Source organism: Buteo buteo, chromosome 6 (genome assembly GCF_964188355.1).
Source record: "Buteo buteo chromosome 6, bButBut1.hap1.1, whole genome shotgun sequence".
Lineage (NCBI taxonomy): Eukaryota > Metazoa > Chordata > Aves > Accipitriformes > Accipitridae > Buteo > Buteo buteo.
In genome coordinates, this window is record NC_134176.1 from 44,205,919 (window position 1) to 44,221,560 (window position 15,642).

The 15,642-nt window shown below is 42.8% G+C and overlaps 1 protein-coding gene across 4 annotated transcripts in view; it reads right to left on the bottom strand.

The window, feature by feature from the left end:
• CKAP5 (cytoskeleton associated protein 5) overlaps positions 1-15,272 on the bottom strand; it is a 52,635-nt gene extending 37,363 nt beyond the window's left edge. For 3 of the 4 annotated variants that reach the window (XM_075030788.1, XM_075030787.1, XM_075030785.1), the window contains exons 1-4: positions 15,168-15,272; positions 4,342-4,433; positions 3,605-3,798; positions 2,275-2,481 (exon numbers count right to left, since the gene is read on the bottom strand). In XM_075030788.1, coding sequence (XP_074886889.1) covers positions 2,275-2,481; positions 3,605-3,798; positions 4,342-4,398 — 458 coding nt within the window. In that variant the 5' untranslated portion in view covers positions 4,399-4,433; positions 15,168-15,272. Of the gene's footprint in view, positions 1-2,274; positions 2,482-3,604; positions 3,799-4,341; positions 4,434-9,772; positions 10,357-15,167 lie in introns of those variants that run through there. The other variant, XM_075030786.1, reaches the window with a different exon arrangement.
• Between the last annotated feature and the right edge of the window lie 370 nt (positions 15,273-15,642).

Below are 15,642 nucleotides of genomic sequence, written 5' to 3' on the forward strand. Positions count from 1 at the left end.
ACGCCCAGCTTAGAATTACAAAATCAGGCCTCTGAAATTACTTCAAAGCACTTAATCCAGTCTGCTGCAAATCTGTTCCTTTGCCAGGGGGAGAAAAAAGAGAAAAAGAGTGTCCTTAGACCAAAATTTGTATGACCTACTTTTTTTTTTTTTTTTTTTAAATCAGAATAGAGTGTCCTTTGTCTATCCTTGGAGGCAAACTGCAGTAAAAACATTAGTCACTTTTCTCCTTGTTGGACCAGATAATTATAGTGAACCTGGGTCATCTTCACAGAAAACACATGTGTTGAAAATATGTGCTGCTGAAAGGACACATGAAACAAGTTTCCCCAGCCAGTCACCCTTCCCTGCCAGCAGATTCTACATGTTGTTGAACCTAAAACACTAAACTTCCTTTTCCAATCACTACTTAATGAGAACACAAGAACTTTCTTTTCATATTCACAGTGAAGTTAACTGCTACAGTTCTTAAAGCATCATATCTAAATCACTTCAGAAGCCATAAATTTTTTTGATTCAGAAGCATTTCTCTTCCTTGAGAATTCTGAATTAACCTTTCCACCAAACATTCTTCTGTTTCTCTCCAATCAAGTACCACATGAAAAAGCTAGTAAAAATGGGTGCTCAAGAACTAAAACTCACATGTCTCACTTTCTAAAAAATCTAGTGCTAAACATTTGATTGCCAAGTCCACTTTGAGAAATACAAAGTATTAAAACCTGCAAAAGAGGCTCCAGTCTCAGAAACAACACAATTTAAATGCAGAATATGAACAAATGAGCTGCCCAAGATTTTTATTTTTCTACCGTGACTCAAAAAAAGAGCATATTAGGAAAAGTGCCCATGCAAATTCTCTTATTCTTACTGAATTCATGTAGTATTATCTAATTCATATAACAACACAAGAAAGAACAGAAACCTTAGCACAAGATAAAAACCACCAGAAGCTAAACTAGTTATGCACTCAAGCTACCCACCTAGACAAATTTCATTATCAATGCAGAAACCCTGTCAAAGCACAAGACAAACTTAGGTAGCAACACAGCTCAGAAGCAGAAGACAAAGGTTAAGTCAACAGGGCTCCGTGAAAGAATTTGATCTTGCCATCTCAGAGATAATAAAATACTGCATATAAAAAAAAAAGGCAGATGTGGCACAGTTTATAGGTGTGGTTAGTTGAAAGATATTGAGGAAAGTTATGCAGGTGTCTAATTACGCTGCACTGTTAAAAGGACATTTGACTAGATAAAGCAATTTAAAATAGCTAAAATATATTCTTAAATGTGGGACAGCAGTTTCACTTTGAAGCATAGGTAATGTGCTAAGCCCAATACTTTATTTTGACTTCCATTACAGAAGCCTGCAATAATCAGTTCAACAAGGACCATCTATAGATATGCCTCCACAAGTTCTCTTAAAAATACCTAAGACACTCTGCATCTATATTATATAGTTTTCACATGAACTACTTTACTTTGAAAAGTGTTCTGTCAATTAATACCAAAATTATCTGTTTCCTTTTTAAAAAATGAATCTAATGGACAGTGAATTATATATACACCAAGTATACGAATTTGATAAAACCCCAGTATTTTTCACTCAGCTCACAAAGGCAGCAAACATACTTGAAGTGGAACAAAAAAAAAAGATGTTCCAAATCTAATCTTGAAATCAACTACCCCACCTTAATTAAACTGGATTTGATTTTTAGGGAGCATTATCAGCTTTTCTTTTTAATAAAGAAATTATTATATGGACAATGGAAACTTACTGTGCAATGAGTTTTTTTTCTTTTTTCTTTTCTTCCAAAACCACACACCATATATCCAATTAAAGATGCTCACATCAGTGAGGAAAACAGTGTTTTTTTTAAAAAAACTACAGTTCAGTTTTCCCATCAGTGAGTTTATTTCAGCTATTCAGAAGAGAAGCTCCACAGTCTGCAACAAGACACACTAATCCTGCCCTTCTTTCAGAGGTCCATAGTGAAAACAAAAGTTTGGTAAACAGTTGCTATGAAGGAAAGTGATCCAGACAAGGCTTGTACAAAAGACATCCCTCACATCTAACAAATCCCATGATGCTCTCAACTGTTGTTGTCAGAAAATATCAGTTCAGAAAAGATACATCCTATTCAATAATAACAAAGGCCTGCTAAAGACTTCAGCAACAAATTAAACTCTACATACTGTTGGGGGTGAGGGAAAGAGGGAGAAAAAGAAAAAAAACACAAAACCCCCCCACAAAACCATGAACTAAAAACTAAAAGCTTACCTTAGTGCTTTCCTCAGTGTCTCTATACATGCTACTATGATTTTTGGATTTTTGTTGTCCAGACCCTTTAGTAATTCTTCTTGTACTGCCTCCCCTTTCTCAATTTCTATATACATTAGACATATATCTAGACCCAGCTCTTTTGCTCTGGCTTTTGGTTGATTGAACACTTTATTTACAACTCCAGATGCTACTTCTCCTGTTGTCCTGAAAGATGAGAGTGTGTTACTTTTGGAACATTTAAGTGAATTAGGTGTTCTACAGCATTATTCACAGACAAAAGCACACACAACATCCAAACATGGATTAAAACTCAACAAGTGCTCATATAATAGGGACTAAGTTCCAAGTTAACTTTGAAGGTAATAACTTTTTGTAAGAGATTACTTCAACCTCTAGTCTAATCAAAAGAAATCCTGCAGACTGAGTGCTAGTTAACATGTTCCTAACACTGGACTATACCAGACAGTGAATAGTAGACATTTTCTCAAAACTGTATTCATTAATATACATTAGTTAAGGTCCACAAATAAATGCCATTTCCTGGAATCATATATGTTACAGTTAACTAACATACAGCATTGGTGCATAATCCCACCACAGAATTTCACATCTATTTCAAAGCCTCCAATCAACTAAATCATTTTTACCACTTTTAAATCAAGGGGTTTGGAAGGTTAAGTTTTTAAACAAACCTTTGGGTTTGTTTATTTTTTTTTAAATAAGACTTTTATTCATTTCATCAGGTCACAAAGTCAGTGGACCAAAGCACTGATCTAGCCCATTAGGTGCTTTTATTTCACCCTCAGAGTACAGGCTATTTCATGGGTTAGACAACAGTGAAATACTGAAAAACATCCTGTGAAGAAGTTTGCAGGTATGAAGATTCCTATGGGTCAAGTTGGATGCAACACCGTATAAACATAACTACATTTTATTTCATGGATGAATTACACAGATATCTCCCTGGAATAAAAGGCTCCCTGTACATATAGACTCTTCTAGTCAAACAAGAACAGGGATTTCAGTTCACAGCACTTACACCACCAAATTACTGATTCACTTTCTCTACCATTTCAGAAATCTTTACTACTGCCTTTAATAGTTTCTTTGAACATTGTAAGCAATTTCTGACAAGTTAATATGCACATGTAGGCCATCTACAAGGAAAGTCTACCATTGGCAAATTCTCTAAATCAGAAAGCAAGTTCAGCTCTCAACAGTAAAGATCAGAATTGTTAGTGGCCACTGTACAATTTATCTGCAGCCTTTCTCAGAAAGGCACATTAAACAGTCGTAACAGCCTACACAGCAAGAAAAGGCTACTTACTTCCCAGCTACATGAGCGTTTTCAACATAAGCGAGTGCTGCTTCCAGTCCTTTCAACTGAGCCACTGCATTGGAATCTGTCACAAATTTCTTTATCAATCCAAGATACTTGGACCATTCAGGACTCTTTTCATCATCTATCTTCTGGAAGAGCTTAAGGGCTTCTTCATAACCATTTAATCTGGCTTTCCACAGCTGGAAACAGAAAACAGATGTTTAAATGTTGTGGTAGTACACTCTTAACTCACCAATCTCGCACAGTTCTTCAATTGTAGTTGAAAGCATGCTCAGTAAGCTGTCATGTGCAAGATTTCTCTTCAATGACTATATGAATAACGTGCAACAGGACAATACATTCATTCTTGTCCTGCCAAGAATGATCTGGATAGAGAGATGCCAGTCTTCCCCATTGCTCTTCATAAGCTATAACCACCACTGATGACTAGGTGGGAGCCCAACAATAGTTTCAGCTACAGATGAGTAATTTCTCCACATGAATGACTGCACTGATCTTTCAGTGCACAAGCTTACGCCATACAGATTATCATGCTACTAAATTCTGCTTAATAAATGTTATTCAGCCTCTAGCTTGAGTAGAACTGATACAGTTTCAGATCCGTTGTACACATGCTGTGCAGCTGTCAGGATTACCTAACTATGGTATACTTAAAGGAGTACCACAGAATCACCGCAGCAGGAGACATACAGCAAGCCAAACCCAAAGACAAGATTTCCTACCTTGTGTTCACATTTCTGGTCAATGGGCAGTTTCATCCACTCACTGTCGTCCCCCATTGTAATTCAGGTTCTCTCTATAAGTACAGTAATTCCTGTGGAGATAGCAACAAGTTAGAACACAGAAAAACACATGTCAGGTGCTACCCACAACACACTTCTACTTAAAAAATAAAACAAACCAAAAGATAATTCTGTAGCAAATCTACAACGTAGCTAATGTAATTACAAGCTTGGGTTGCACACTTAGATACACGCTAAGACTAGACCACTAATTTGTTATCCCTGCAAAGCTACCAGAGCCATTGAAGATTAGAGAGCAGTGCATTTGTAGTATTTCAGACACTAGAAGTCTTATTCCGTGAAAGTTTTAGGAAGCTGAGAAGGCATGCAGAATATAACCTCATCTAAACTTAAGGAAGAACATACTATGGTTAAGGCGCTAAAATGAAATGAGTACCCATCAACACTAGAAAACTGACTCTTACTGACACATGCTTTCAGCAACAGGTGCCATGAATCAGTGTCAAAAAATAATCGGGTGCTAGTGTAAGGACAGCCATTTTAACAACTTTACAAACAGCACAATTTAAATGAACGGTACTGTGAGAGGAAGAAAACCCATTTTTGCGAGCTGGCCACTTTATGCCCTAATTCTAATGTAGCCAGCATCAGCAACTGTCAACAAGAGGTCAATTTCTTACCACACATAGGGCTCAAATCCTTACTCATACAAGTTTGTAAGCATTCCCCCCCCACCCCGCCCCCCCCTCCTTTAGGGTACAAGAGATGAGACCTCAGGCTCAATGCCCATTACAGACATATTGTACAGCTAACCTGACTGCTGGGAGAATAACAAGAGAATATGCCTGATGCAGGGAGATCAGCAAAATGAAAATAGCAGCAGCAACAAGGGCTCCCAACATTATTTATACAAACAAACAAAATCAAACCAGACGAGGAGTAACATGTTTCAGCACACCAGTTCAAATGCATAGACAATGATGAGCAAAATTCTAACTAGCCAGCGTATACAACAATTCATAACTAAAGGCATATAAATACACAATACTAGCAGAATATTCCTAATGCAAATTCAGCCTATGCCAGCAAAGCTGCATACTTTAACCTACAAAGTGTTTCACCTAATGCACAGAGGTTCTCTGCAGAAAATTAACTCCTGGAATTAGGAGCGTAATTTAGCTGGTCTAAGTTAATATAATCAAGTTCTCCAAAGCCTTCTGCCAGCCACACAACACTAACATACAGCTAACTCAATAGCAAAATTATGCTAGCAAACGTCCACAATAAAAACAATCTTTTTTCTTCCTTCCTGGATCAGTTAGGAGATACTAAAAAAAAATAACAACCTAACCCCCTAATAATAATCATAATATTATCAACAACAACCACCAAACAAACAAAAACACAACACCAAACAAACAAAAACACAACACCAAACAAACAAAAACACAACACCAAACAAACAAAAACACAACACCAAACAAACAAAAACACAACACCAAATCAACCAAACAAAAAAAACCCCCAAACCCCACCAGCCACCACCACACACACCAAACTACACTAAGCTTACCTTAAATATTTATAAATTCTTATGGACATTAATACTGTTCTCAATACAATTGCATAAACCTACGAATTTGCCCAATGGCAATAAAACAAAAGTCAATGTCAGGACAGAAGTTGACTACGTATATAAACAAGCGTATCCAGGCATTATTATGGTTTGTCCTTCTCATTTCACAAACAGCGACATGGCTATTTTTTCTTGACATCGGCAGAGTTGCACAGTGGTACTGAGAAGTGTGCTTTTTAAGCAAAAAAGAGAGGCAAAAAAAAATTTATTGAGAGGGCCAAAGATGAAAACTTAATTAACCCCTAGAACTATAAACGACTGAGAATGAAGGGACTACTCTGCTCATTATGTAAGAAATGAAGTACACAGAAGTGAGGCTACCTACAACCCATTCTACTGAACCATTAATTCCAGCACAGCATCTTCTTAAATGTACAACTTCTTGGGGGAAAAAAAAAGCAGCTCTGGGTTAAATACTGGTCACACCATTCCTGCATGTCAGGAATTGACAAGAAAAAGATAGTCTGACTTAAAAGTTACAATGAAAATAAAACTCAAGCTTTGAAATGCCATACCAAAACCAAACAACCATAAGAGGTCAACAGGGCAAGTAAGTCACTATATCTTTTTGCATGGAAGCCCACCAGCCTTTTGCAATAGATCCTGCTTTCATCTGTTTAAACTCTTCTGAAACTCTACTGCTTAATTTTTTCTGCCCAAACCTCTCACTTGTTCTCTTATCCCCTCCTTCAGCCTACTGAACAAAACCAAACACACCCCCAAACAACAACAACAAAAGCCACCCCTCAGGCAAAAGCAAGACACTCACACAAACATGCAGGTGGGGGGTAAAACTACATCTAGCTCTATGATTGTGATGATTTCTCTCCAAAAGCAAAAATGAGACTGCATTCACATGAAAAACTTTTCAAAAAGCTCACCTAGCAAAGGACGCAGGAATGCCCTAGTGTGAACACAGTTACAGTAGCAGAATTCCTTCTGTCATTCAAGTTAGTTCTGCAGCCAAGAGCCATCAGGAAAGACACAGCTTTGCCAGTATAAGCTGTGTTTGCATTAGGAATACCTTTATCTTAACATAACAGTATAGAAATAACGGGGTACTTCCCCAGTGCAGATGACAAAGAGATAACAGCAGTCTTTTCCCAAACTCACACAAGCCTTTGCCAAGAATAAGCAGAACTTAAGAGGAAATTAGGTAGTTCTGAATCTTGCTCAGAAACTTGGAGGTAATTCAAGCCATTTACCTGTCTATATAATTTTGTTGAGGAAAGCATAAGGGATCAATACAAGGACAATATTTATTCACAAAGGAAACAGGAAAAGAAATAAAGCACTAACACACCTGCCAGCAGCAAAAACACCAGAATAAAGAGTTTTGGCACCTGTACTAAGACAAGCCCCCATCTACAGCCCATTCTTTTAGAAAAATGTCAACAGCATCACCTTCTTACTTCAACAATAAAAAGAAACATTTATTTCTCTCCAGAAATCTGTTCCACTAAGGAAAATCTTATTGTGGTATAGTGACTACCTTACTACAACCCTAAAGTCAGTTCAAACCCTAAAGTCAGTTTAAGTCCCTAAAGTCTGGAGCAACTCTATTAAAAAGGCTTGTCCATTGCAAGGCTAATACTGATTTACAAGTATTTTTACCCTTACAGTTCATTGCTACAAAGTGCAACCTCTTGTTTGTACAGTCTAGTGATGCATTACAGAATCTAGAAGAAAATTATCTAGGATTTCCCTTCCCAACATGACGATGTACTCAACTTCGGGGGAGGGGGGAACACACACGATGGGACAGACACAGGGAGGGGAGACAGATGACCATGAAACAGTGTGCATTTTCTTACCCATTTTTTTCAGTCTGGTCAAGTCAGTTCCCCTACTATTTTTAGTCATTAACATCTACAATGGTTACTTCAATTATAAAATGGGTTAAGTTGCCTTCTGTGCTGAATCTGGCATCTAAAAATAGTGATAAAATTGTACTTCCCCCCACCCCTCCACAACTTACAAATCCCTTTAGAACAGACAGTTTATCAGAAAGTATTCCACGGTCACAGAGGGAAAGCTGCTTCTTAAACATCCCATCTTTGCAGCTTCATCACTGCTCACGCCTGTCCTAATGCCAAGATCTTGTACTGTCTACATCTTGCATTTACTAGAATAAAAGACCGTTGTTTCTCCCTTCAATTAAGTCACTGGGTTCTGTATGTTCACAGAATATCCCACATTTGACAAAAAGCTTTTTTTTTTAAAAAAGCTTCTTTGCAAAGACATGTAAACCTCCAGCCATTACTTCTCAACATCCAAATAGCAAGTAGCCTCATTATACAATAATGCAGCTAAATTATGTTATTACTAGTGAATTTGCAGCAATGAAGTGTTTGACCTAGATAGCTTTCTTGTTACCACAACTCAGAACAAACAGATTTAAGTCTTTCAGTAACAATATTCAATGTGGTAGAATCCAGAAAACAAGACCTCCAAAGTGACTGAACCACCAAAATAAGTTCTGTGAGAGAGGTTTGTTATTAACATGGTCAATACAACATTTCCAAAAGCAAGTCAGCTGAGGAATCTGCAATGGAGATGAATAACAAATCCTCCCTGACAGTTCTTGGCAGAACAAGTTCTTATATTATGGAGCAGTGAGAAAATGAAGACCATCAAGGAAAGAATAGGATGCCTTCAAAGGGAGACCACGCAAAAGCAGCAAGAGCATAAAATATTTACAAGGCAGCACAAATGCAAGAATTTCAAATGTAAAAGTGAGAATTCCCCACTGAGTATAAATAAGTTTAGGAAAAAAATTTTTCAACACATTAGGAGATTATGGGAAAGTGTCAATACGTGAAAGTTTGGATTAACCACGCACTGCTCTGAACAGCTCCTACTCAGCTTCTAAATAAACGCTTTCTCTGCTACAGTTTTTGAGGGCTGAATAGCATCAACCTTACAGCTTCAAGTATGGGGTACTGCTAAAGAAAATCTTTTCATTGTAAACATCATGAAATGTGTTTTATTTTGAAGCACACATTTATCACCTATCACTACATTTTATTGCGAAGCTTCAGCTTCCAGACCCATTTTCTACAGAAAACATGCAATGGTAAACTAGGAAGCCATTTTATGCTAAACAAAACCAGATATTTATTGATACCGATTGTCCACTTCTCCATACTCACTTCCACTTATTGAACATCACCATTGCACAAGAATGGCATGAACCATTTTGGTTATTCTGAGTAAAGTTTTTGAGAAGCTTTCAAACAATTAAGTTCTGAGAAAGCAAGACAGGCCTTTCTAAAGAAAAAAAACAACTGTTTGAAATGTTCCTATACAGTAGGGCACATACTTGGAGAGCATATTGCTGTATGTCACATTTCAGGTGAAGCTATACTTCTCAGTAGACAGTTCTCTGTCAGCACAGCCCACAGTTTTCCTAGCAGAAAGAATTTTTATTTGTTTAATGGCAGTTTTGGGTCATATCTGCTCTTTGGCTCTGAAAAGATGAAGTTTCACTTTCTTAGAAGTGTAGCCCAGCAAGTTTTTGTTATTTGCCAGCTAAACCTTCTCATTAGATACAACATAAAGTAGCTCAGAAAAAAAGGTAGAAAAATTCAAGTAATCATAACATAGTTAGATTTTTATTTCATACAACACCTGGACACACTAAGTATTTTGAACAGCCCACAAATCTAAGAACTATAGAGTAATCAGTCAGTGAAATAATGCAATTGCTTTAGTAAATTCTACATAATCAAAAGGAAAATTGAAGTCCAGCCAACAATCCTGAACTACAGATACCTGTAAAAGCAGCAAGAGTCAGAAGAACTTTCAGTCAGACTGCAAACGTGCTTTCCAGCTTCAGTCCACATATCTTTTGATGACAGACAACAGAACGAGAGGTTAAAAAAACCCACGGAAGATTATTTGCTGCTTAGGCAATAAAAATTTCCTAAGATCTTAAAGGCTGGCATTTTCAATTAAAACATGAATTACAAGTTGCAAGATACACAGACTCTTGATGCAAGGAAAGCAGGAACTCAGAATAACGAAAATAGGAGAAACGCATGCTAAAAAAGGAATTGTTTTGCAGGTTGTGGAGTAGATGGCAGCTGAGAGATGCTACTGCTTCAGCAGCAATGAAATGGCATTCAAGAATAAACAGCATTAAATTCTCTCTTGCCTGCTCTAACTCATATGTCCTAACTCAGCTCAGTGAAATCTTAATAGCACAAATGGCAAGTTATCGGTAAGGGAGATAGATACTTCATTTCTCTGGAAAAATACTTTCAGAGACCATGTATTAAAATGTAACTGAGGCCATTCTTTTCCATGTACCTAGAAGTGGGAGACAATGCAAAAAAACCTGACCTTTCGCTACAGCTAAGAGCAAAAGCGATTTCTTACTGCATGGGTAAGCCTGGAGTGAAGCCAGACTTCCAGAACAGAGAGGGGCAAGAGGGAAAAGGGCAACCCACGGGCAAGTTTGCGTGCACTGACATCGTTCTAAGGTGTGCACTGACATCGTTCTAAGGTGTGCACTGACATCGTTCTAAGGTGTGCACTGACATCGTTCTAAGGTGTGCACTGACATCGTTCTAAGGGTGGCCAGCTGGAGTGAAAGATGTCAGTGGGGCCATGCTTCTCAGCCGCAAACTCCCCCCATCCCTCAAGGTGTTTACAAAGCTCAGGCGTGGAAAGGCTCATGTGATGTTCTTTAAAAGGACGGCCTGAACTGCTGATGAAGGAAAGCTCCCGCGGAGACATCACACCCCTGGACCGACCACTAGCTCCCTCCCCCTCCAAGGGAAGGGCACCCTCCGCCACAGCAGCACGGCCCTACCCCCGCCATCCCCAGCCCCTTCCAGACGAGCACCCCTCCGCTTCTGCCCGCTGCGCCGCCCGCAGCCCCAGATGTCCCCTTCCTCCTCCTCCTCCACCTCCCCCGCACGCCGCAGCCCCGGAGAGCTTTCCCGTTCCGCGGCGGCACCGGCAGCGGTTATCCGACAGCAGGCCGCGGCCGGGGCAGCGGCGGAGCAGGCCGCCCGCCCGGCATTGTTTCTACGCCCCCGTCCCGAGGGCAGGGCCGGGCCGGGCCCCGCCGCGCACCGCCGGACACTCACCCTGACGGGCTCCGGGCCGGCTCCGGCAGCGAGAGCGGGCGGGGAGCCGCGGGCGGGCCGGGCCGGGCCGGGCCAAGTCCCTCCCCCCCGGCGGGCGGGGCTCGGGGCGCCGCGGCCGCACCTGGGCGGGGGAACCGGCCCGCGTCGGGGCCAGACAAAGGCGGGCAGGGCAGGGCAGGGCAGCGCCCGGCTCCCGGGCCTCGCCGCGCTCCCCCCGCGGCAGCCCCGGGCACATCGGGCCACCCCCCCCGCCCACACACACACACACACCCGGCGCCGCCGGTGCGCAGGCGGCAGCGGGCGCTCCCCGGCCTTCCCGCAGGCTGCGGTGCCCGCCCTGCGGCTGGGCAGGGGCTACCGGACCGCGGTGGCCGGCGACCAGCTCGGCCCGGCAGGCCTGCTGTTCTCATGAGTCATACGTACCCCTGAACACCCACAGCGGCAGAGCAATTACGCTGGTGAGGGGGGTTGCTGCGGTCACCCTCGAGCACGGAGCAGACATGATCGCAGGCCACCGTCATCCGGTGATCCCTAACTGAATAAGGGAGCAGTTCTGCAACCCCACGGGAGGAACAAGGCCTGCCGTGAAGAACAAGAAAGGCGGTACCTTCCAAGGGAGGTATGAATGAATGGCCTGGCACCCTACCATCATTGCATTTCATGTTCTGCTGCGAGATGTGTAATGACAGTGCTCCGGCAGAGCTGATTCATCAGCAGTCTCTCTAGCCCACTGCCTGACATTTTGAGATGCCTTTTCTACAGTGACAATAGCAATTGAAGAAGCTGGTATGGTGGAAACTGGGTGTCAGTAGCTTCCTCCTGAGAAGAGCATCAAGCCATATGATGCAAGGCTGCGTTTCTTCAGACATGTTTTTCACTAGCTGAAGAAAGAAGCCTCCTCTAGGCACTGCAGCACCAGCCACACTCCCCACTGAATAATCGTCCAAGTTACTTCTTCCACTATCTCAGCCTCCCCCCTGCAACAGGGAGGCACGAACGTGCACAATTGCTTCTGCTTTTTAACATTCACAGCAACTGAGCTGTCATAGAGACAACCCCAAACAACACATAACTGCTCAGGTCAAGAGACTCTTTATTCAAACAAGCCACAGCAACACTGCCCAGTGCAAGGCAACGTTTAATTTAAACACAAGGGTACAAGGTTTTCCCGTGTCACCCTTCAGAACTCCAACCCTACAAGATGAACCACTGGAACAGTCTACAACAAAGCAACAGCAGCAATGGGCTATTAGTCTTAAGACCACGTTGTCTTGAAACCAACCATTCTGTTACAAATAGCTTTAATGCCACCCTACTCTGGGCAGGGACTTCACAAACCATTTACATTAAACAGCTTACAAACAAATTAGCAATGCCAGGTTTATAGATTTCTTTTAAAAACCAGAAAAGGACATCTGCTGGTACCATGGAACAGAGGAGAGATAGGAAGGGGAAAAGAAGGGAACTAGATCACCACTGACCATGATTTTGAAAACCCTAATTAGAAGGTTTACAAGTACTTACATCTCTCAAGGGTCCTTCAAGTCATACATCCTACACAACAAAATCTTCCAAATTAGATACTTAAGATTGAAAGACAGTTCTCTAGTCCACAAAACATTCAGAGCACTTTCTAACTGTACATACTGTTCAAGATATTCATAAGTGATCTATAAAAAGGGGTGAACAGAGGTGTTACAGTTTACAGATGACACAATTAATCAGGGTAGCAAGAAAAAAAAAAAGGCTTGACTGAAAGAGCTTACAACATGCCAAGTGAATTTCAGCTGTAAATTTATCACCTAACACACACACAGCAGTGCACAAGAGAGAAACAACTTTTAACATGACACTGGAAGTCAGGTTTTCTGAGCTGACTATTAAACAGGAACAAGACCTTTACTGTTTTAACAGACATCGGTACAAAAGCATCAGCTCTGCCGTGGCAGACCAGGTTTTCAGAAGCACAGGCCCTGATTACATAACTGGCCCATATCAGGGGAAGGACAAGAGCCACCATGGAAGTTAAGTCCCACCAAATACAAGTCATACACATATGAGAATCAGGAATCACGTTCCATTACCATGCATTCACTTTTTTTTATATCAGAATATCAAACGAGAAGTCTTGTGTCAGTACAGTTTTAAAGCACTCTGAGTAACTCTAATTTCCCATGTTGTGCAGGTGTCACATAAATAATTATTTTCCATAGCAGGTCCCCTAGTTAATATTCCCAACTTTGTATTCTTGAGAATTACCTTCCGTACATCTGCAACAATTGGAATTTGTTAGGAACCAGTTTGTTGTACTTGAAGGCCATTTTTTGTTGATTCTGCTTTGATATATCACTGTATCTATGTTGCTTAAAAAGTTTAATGCTATTGCAACTCTGCAAGTGGGGAACAAAAAGAATTTAAAGAAAAAAAAAAAAGGTGCATCTGTGAATTTTAAATGGGGGAAAGCTACCAAAACAGCAAAGTTTAAAGAAAGGCCAAGCCTGAGGCAAGTAAGTCAAACCAAATTCTAATTTTTGCACAATCAATCAACTGATCTCATGTTGGACACCAAAGAGTCAAAACTGTAAGGGCAACTTGCACCCAATCATTCTTCTTTCTGACTTCACCCTATCACAAAGTTTTAATAATAGATTTTTATGAGTAGCCTTTTAGAATACATCAATATTTGACACTCTCAGTATTTGAAGTTATGCATCTTTACAGTTTCAAACTAATAGAAGTGTTCATTAAAAGTCTATAGCAACACTCTCTCTGATACATGAGTAATAAATAAGGAAGGTCTCCCACAGCTGGTAGCCCAACATCCCAACAACTACTACTCATCCCCTTCTCATCTGCAGAAGGCAACTTTAACAGCAATGCAGTTTAGCAGAAGTACTGGAAGGTGCAACACTAAATGCAAAAAAGTAAATCAGCAAAAAAGGAAAACTGCAGAATAATTACATAGGGGATATACACCAAACATAAATCAGTTAGAAAATAGTAGCAGATGAGTTTGTGGGGGTTTTTTTTAGAATTTCATTTTTAGAACAGAGTCCAGGTCAGTTTAAGCTGCATCAAGGTTTCATTCCTCAGCCTCTGCTACACAAAACTTTGGGTCTCTCACTGACAGAGCTCCAAATTCCAGAGGCAAACCCTCTACACACCAACCTGGAAGCTACTGTCTTAAGAAGAATCACAAGACTCTGACTCAGAAACAGAATCAAATGAAATAGGAAAGGGGGGGGGGGGGGGGCGGGGGGGGACGGGACATGGGACCCACATTCCAGTCCAGACCCTCTTCCCATACACTAGAGAAGATTCAACAGGAATCACCTCCTGGTGAGGGACCCTGGAGATCCAAGGCTAACACCTGCACCCAACAACAGAGCTGTAGAAATGGAGATGAACTCACGCCTTTCGCTTTAAAGATCAGAATCACCTCAGGAAACATTTTCCTTGGGTCGTTTTAGAGGGGAAACCAATTCTGCACGCAGTCTCCCGAAACGCAGGCTCGGCGTCAGAAGATGCCAGGTCCGTATTTCCCTCGAGAGACGTTAGAACGGGGCCGAGCCCGACTCCCTCACCGGCCCCCGGGCCCACCCTGCCGGCCGCCTCCCAGGCAAGGCCCCAGCAGCTCCCAACCGCACCTAGGCCTACAGGGATGACACGAAGGAGGCGACCCGGCGGAGCAGCCCGGACCACGGCTCTCTACAGGCCCCGATACCCCCCCGCTCCGCGGCCGGCCCAAGCGAGCGGCGGCCCTTAAAGCCTCTACAAGGCAGCGTGGCACAGGCCGCAGCCTCTCCCCGTTAGCCGTCGCGGCCCCCCCCCACCCCCCGCAGCCACGGGAATAGCTGTAAGCGAAGCCCGCGGGCCCGGGTCGTTCCCGCGGAGGGATGTCAGCGCCGCTCGGGACCGTGCCTCCACCCAGTCCCCAGGTGAGACGGCGGAGGCTCAGGCCCAGTGGCAGAGGAAGGCCTACCCCGCCCTCCTACAGGCTCGGGGAGCCCCGGCAGGCGGGAAGAAGAACCAGGCAGCCCACCGGAGAAAGGACAACGATGGCGAACTCTCACCTGGGCCCCGGCGGGTCGGGCGCGGCGAGTTGTCCGGCCGCTCCTCGGCGGGGTTTGAAATCACTAACACCGCCCGCACCTCCCAGTGTCCTCAGTGCCCATTGGCCGCCGCCGGCCCCACCCATGCCCGCACCCGCGCGTTTTATTGGTCCGTTTGAATCCAGTCAGCGGCGACGCGTGCTCCCCGCTCTCCTGAGGCGGCCGGGACGTACCGGGGAGGGAGGCCGCTCCGCCCGCCCCGTGGCAGCGGCCGTGGCCCCGGTGAGGGCTTTGGGCGGCTGCAGCCGGAGCAGCGCCTGGCACCTGTACCGCTGGCGGTATGAGGCAGCCGTGCTTGGGCCGCTGAACCCGTCACCTTTCGAGTAAAGGGCTAAAGGAGCTCTGAGGTGGCTGCGTTTGGCTGTGGGGAGCGTCCCCTCGTAGGGGAATGGGCTTTTCTTTAGTCTTTCCTGCGATTAGTGGGTTTGTGAGCAGT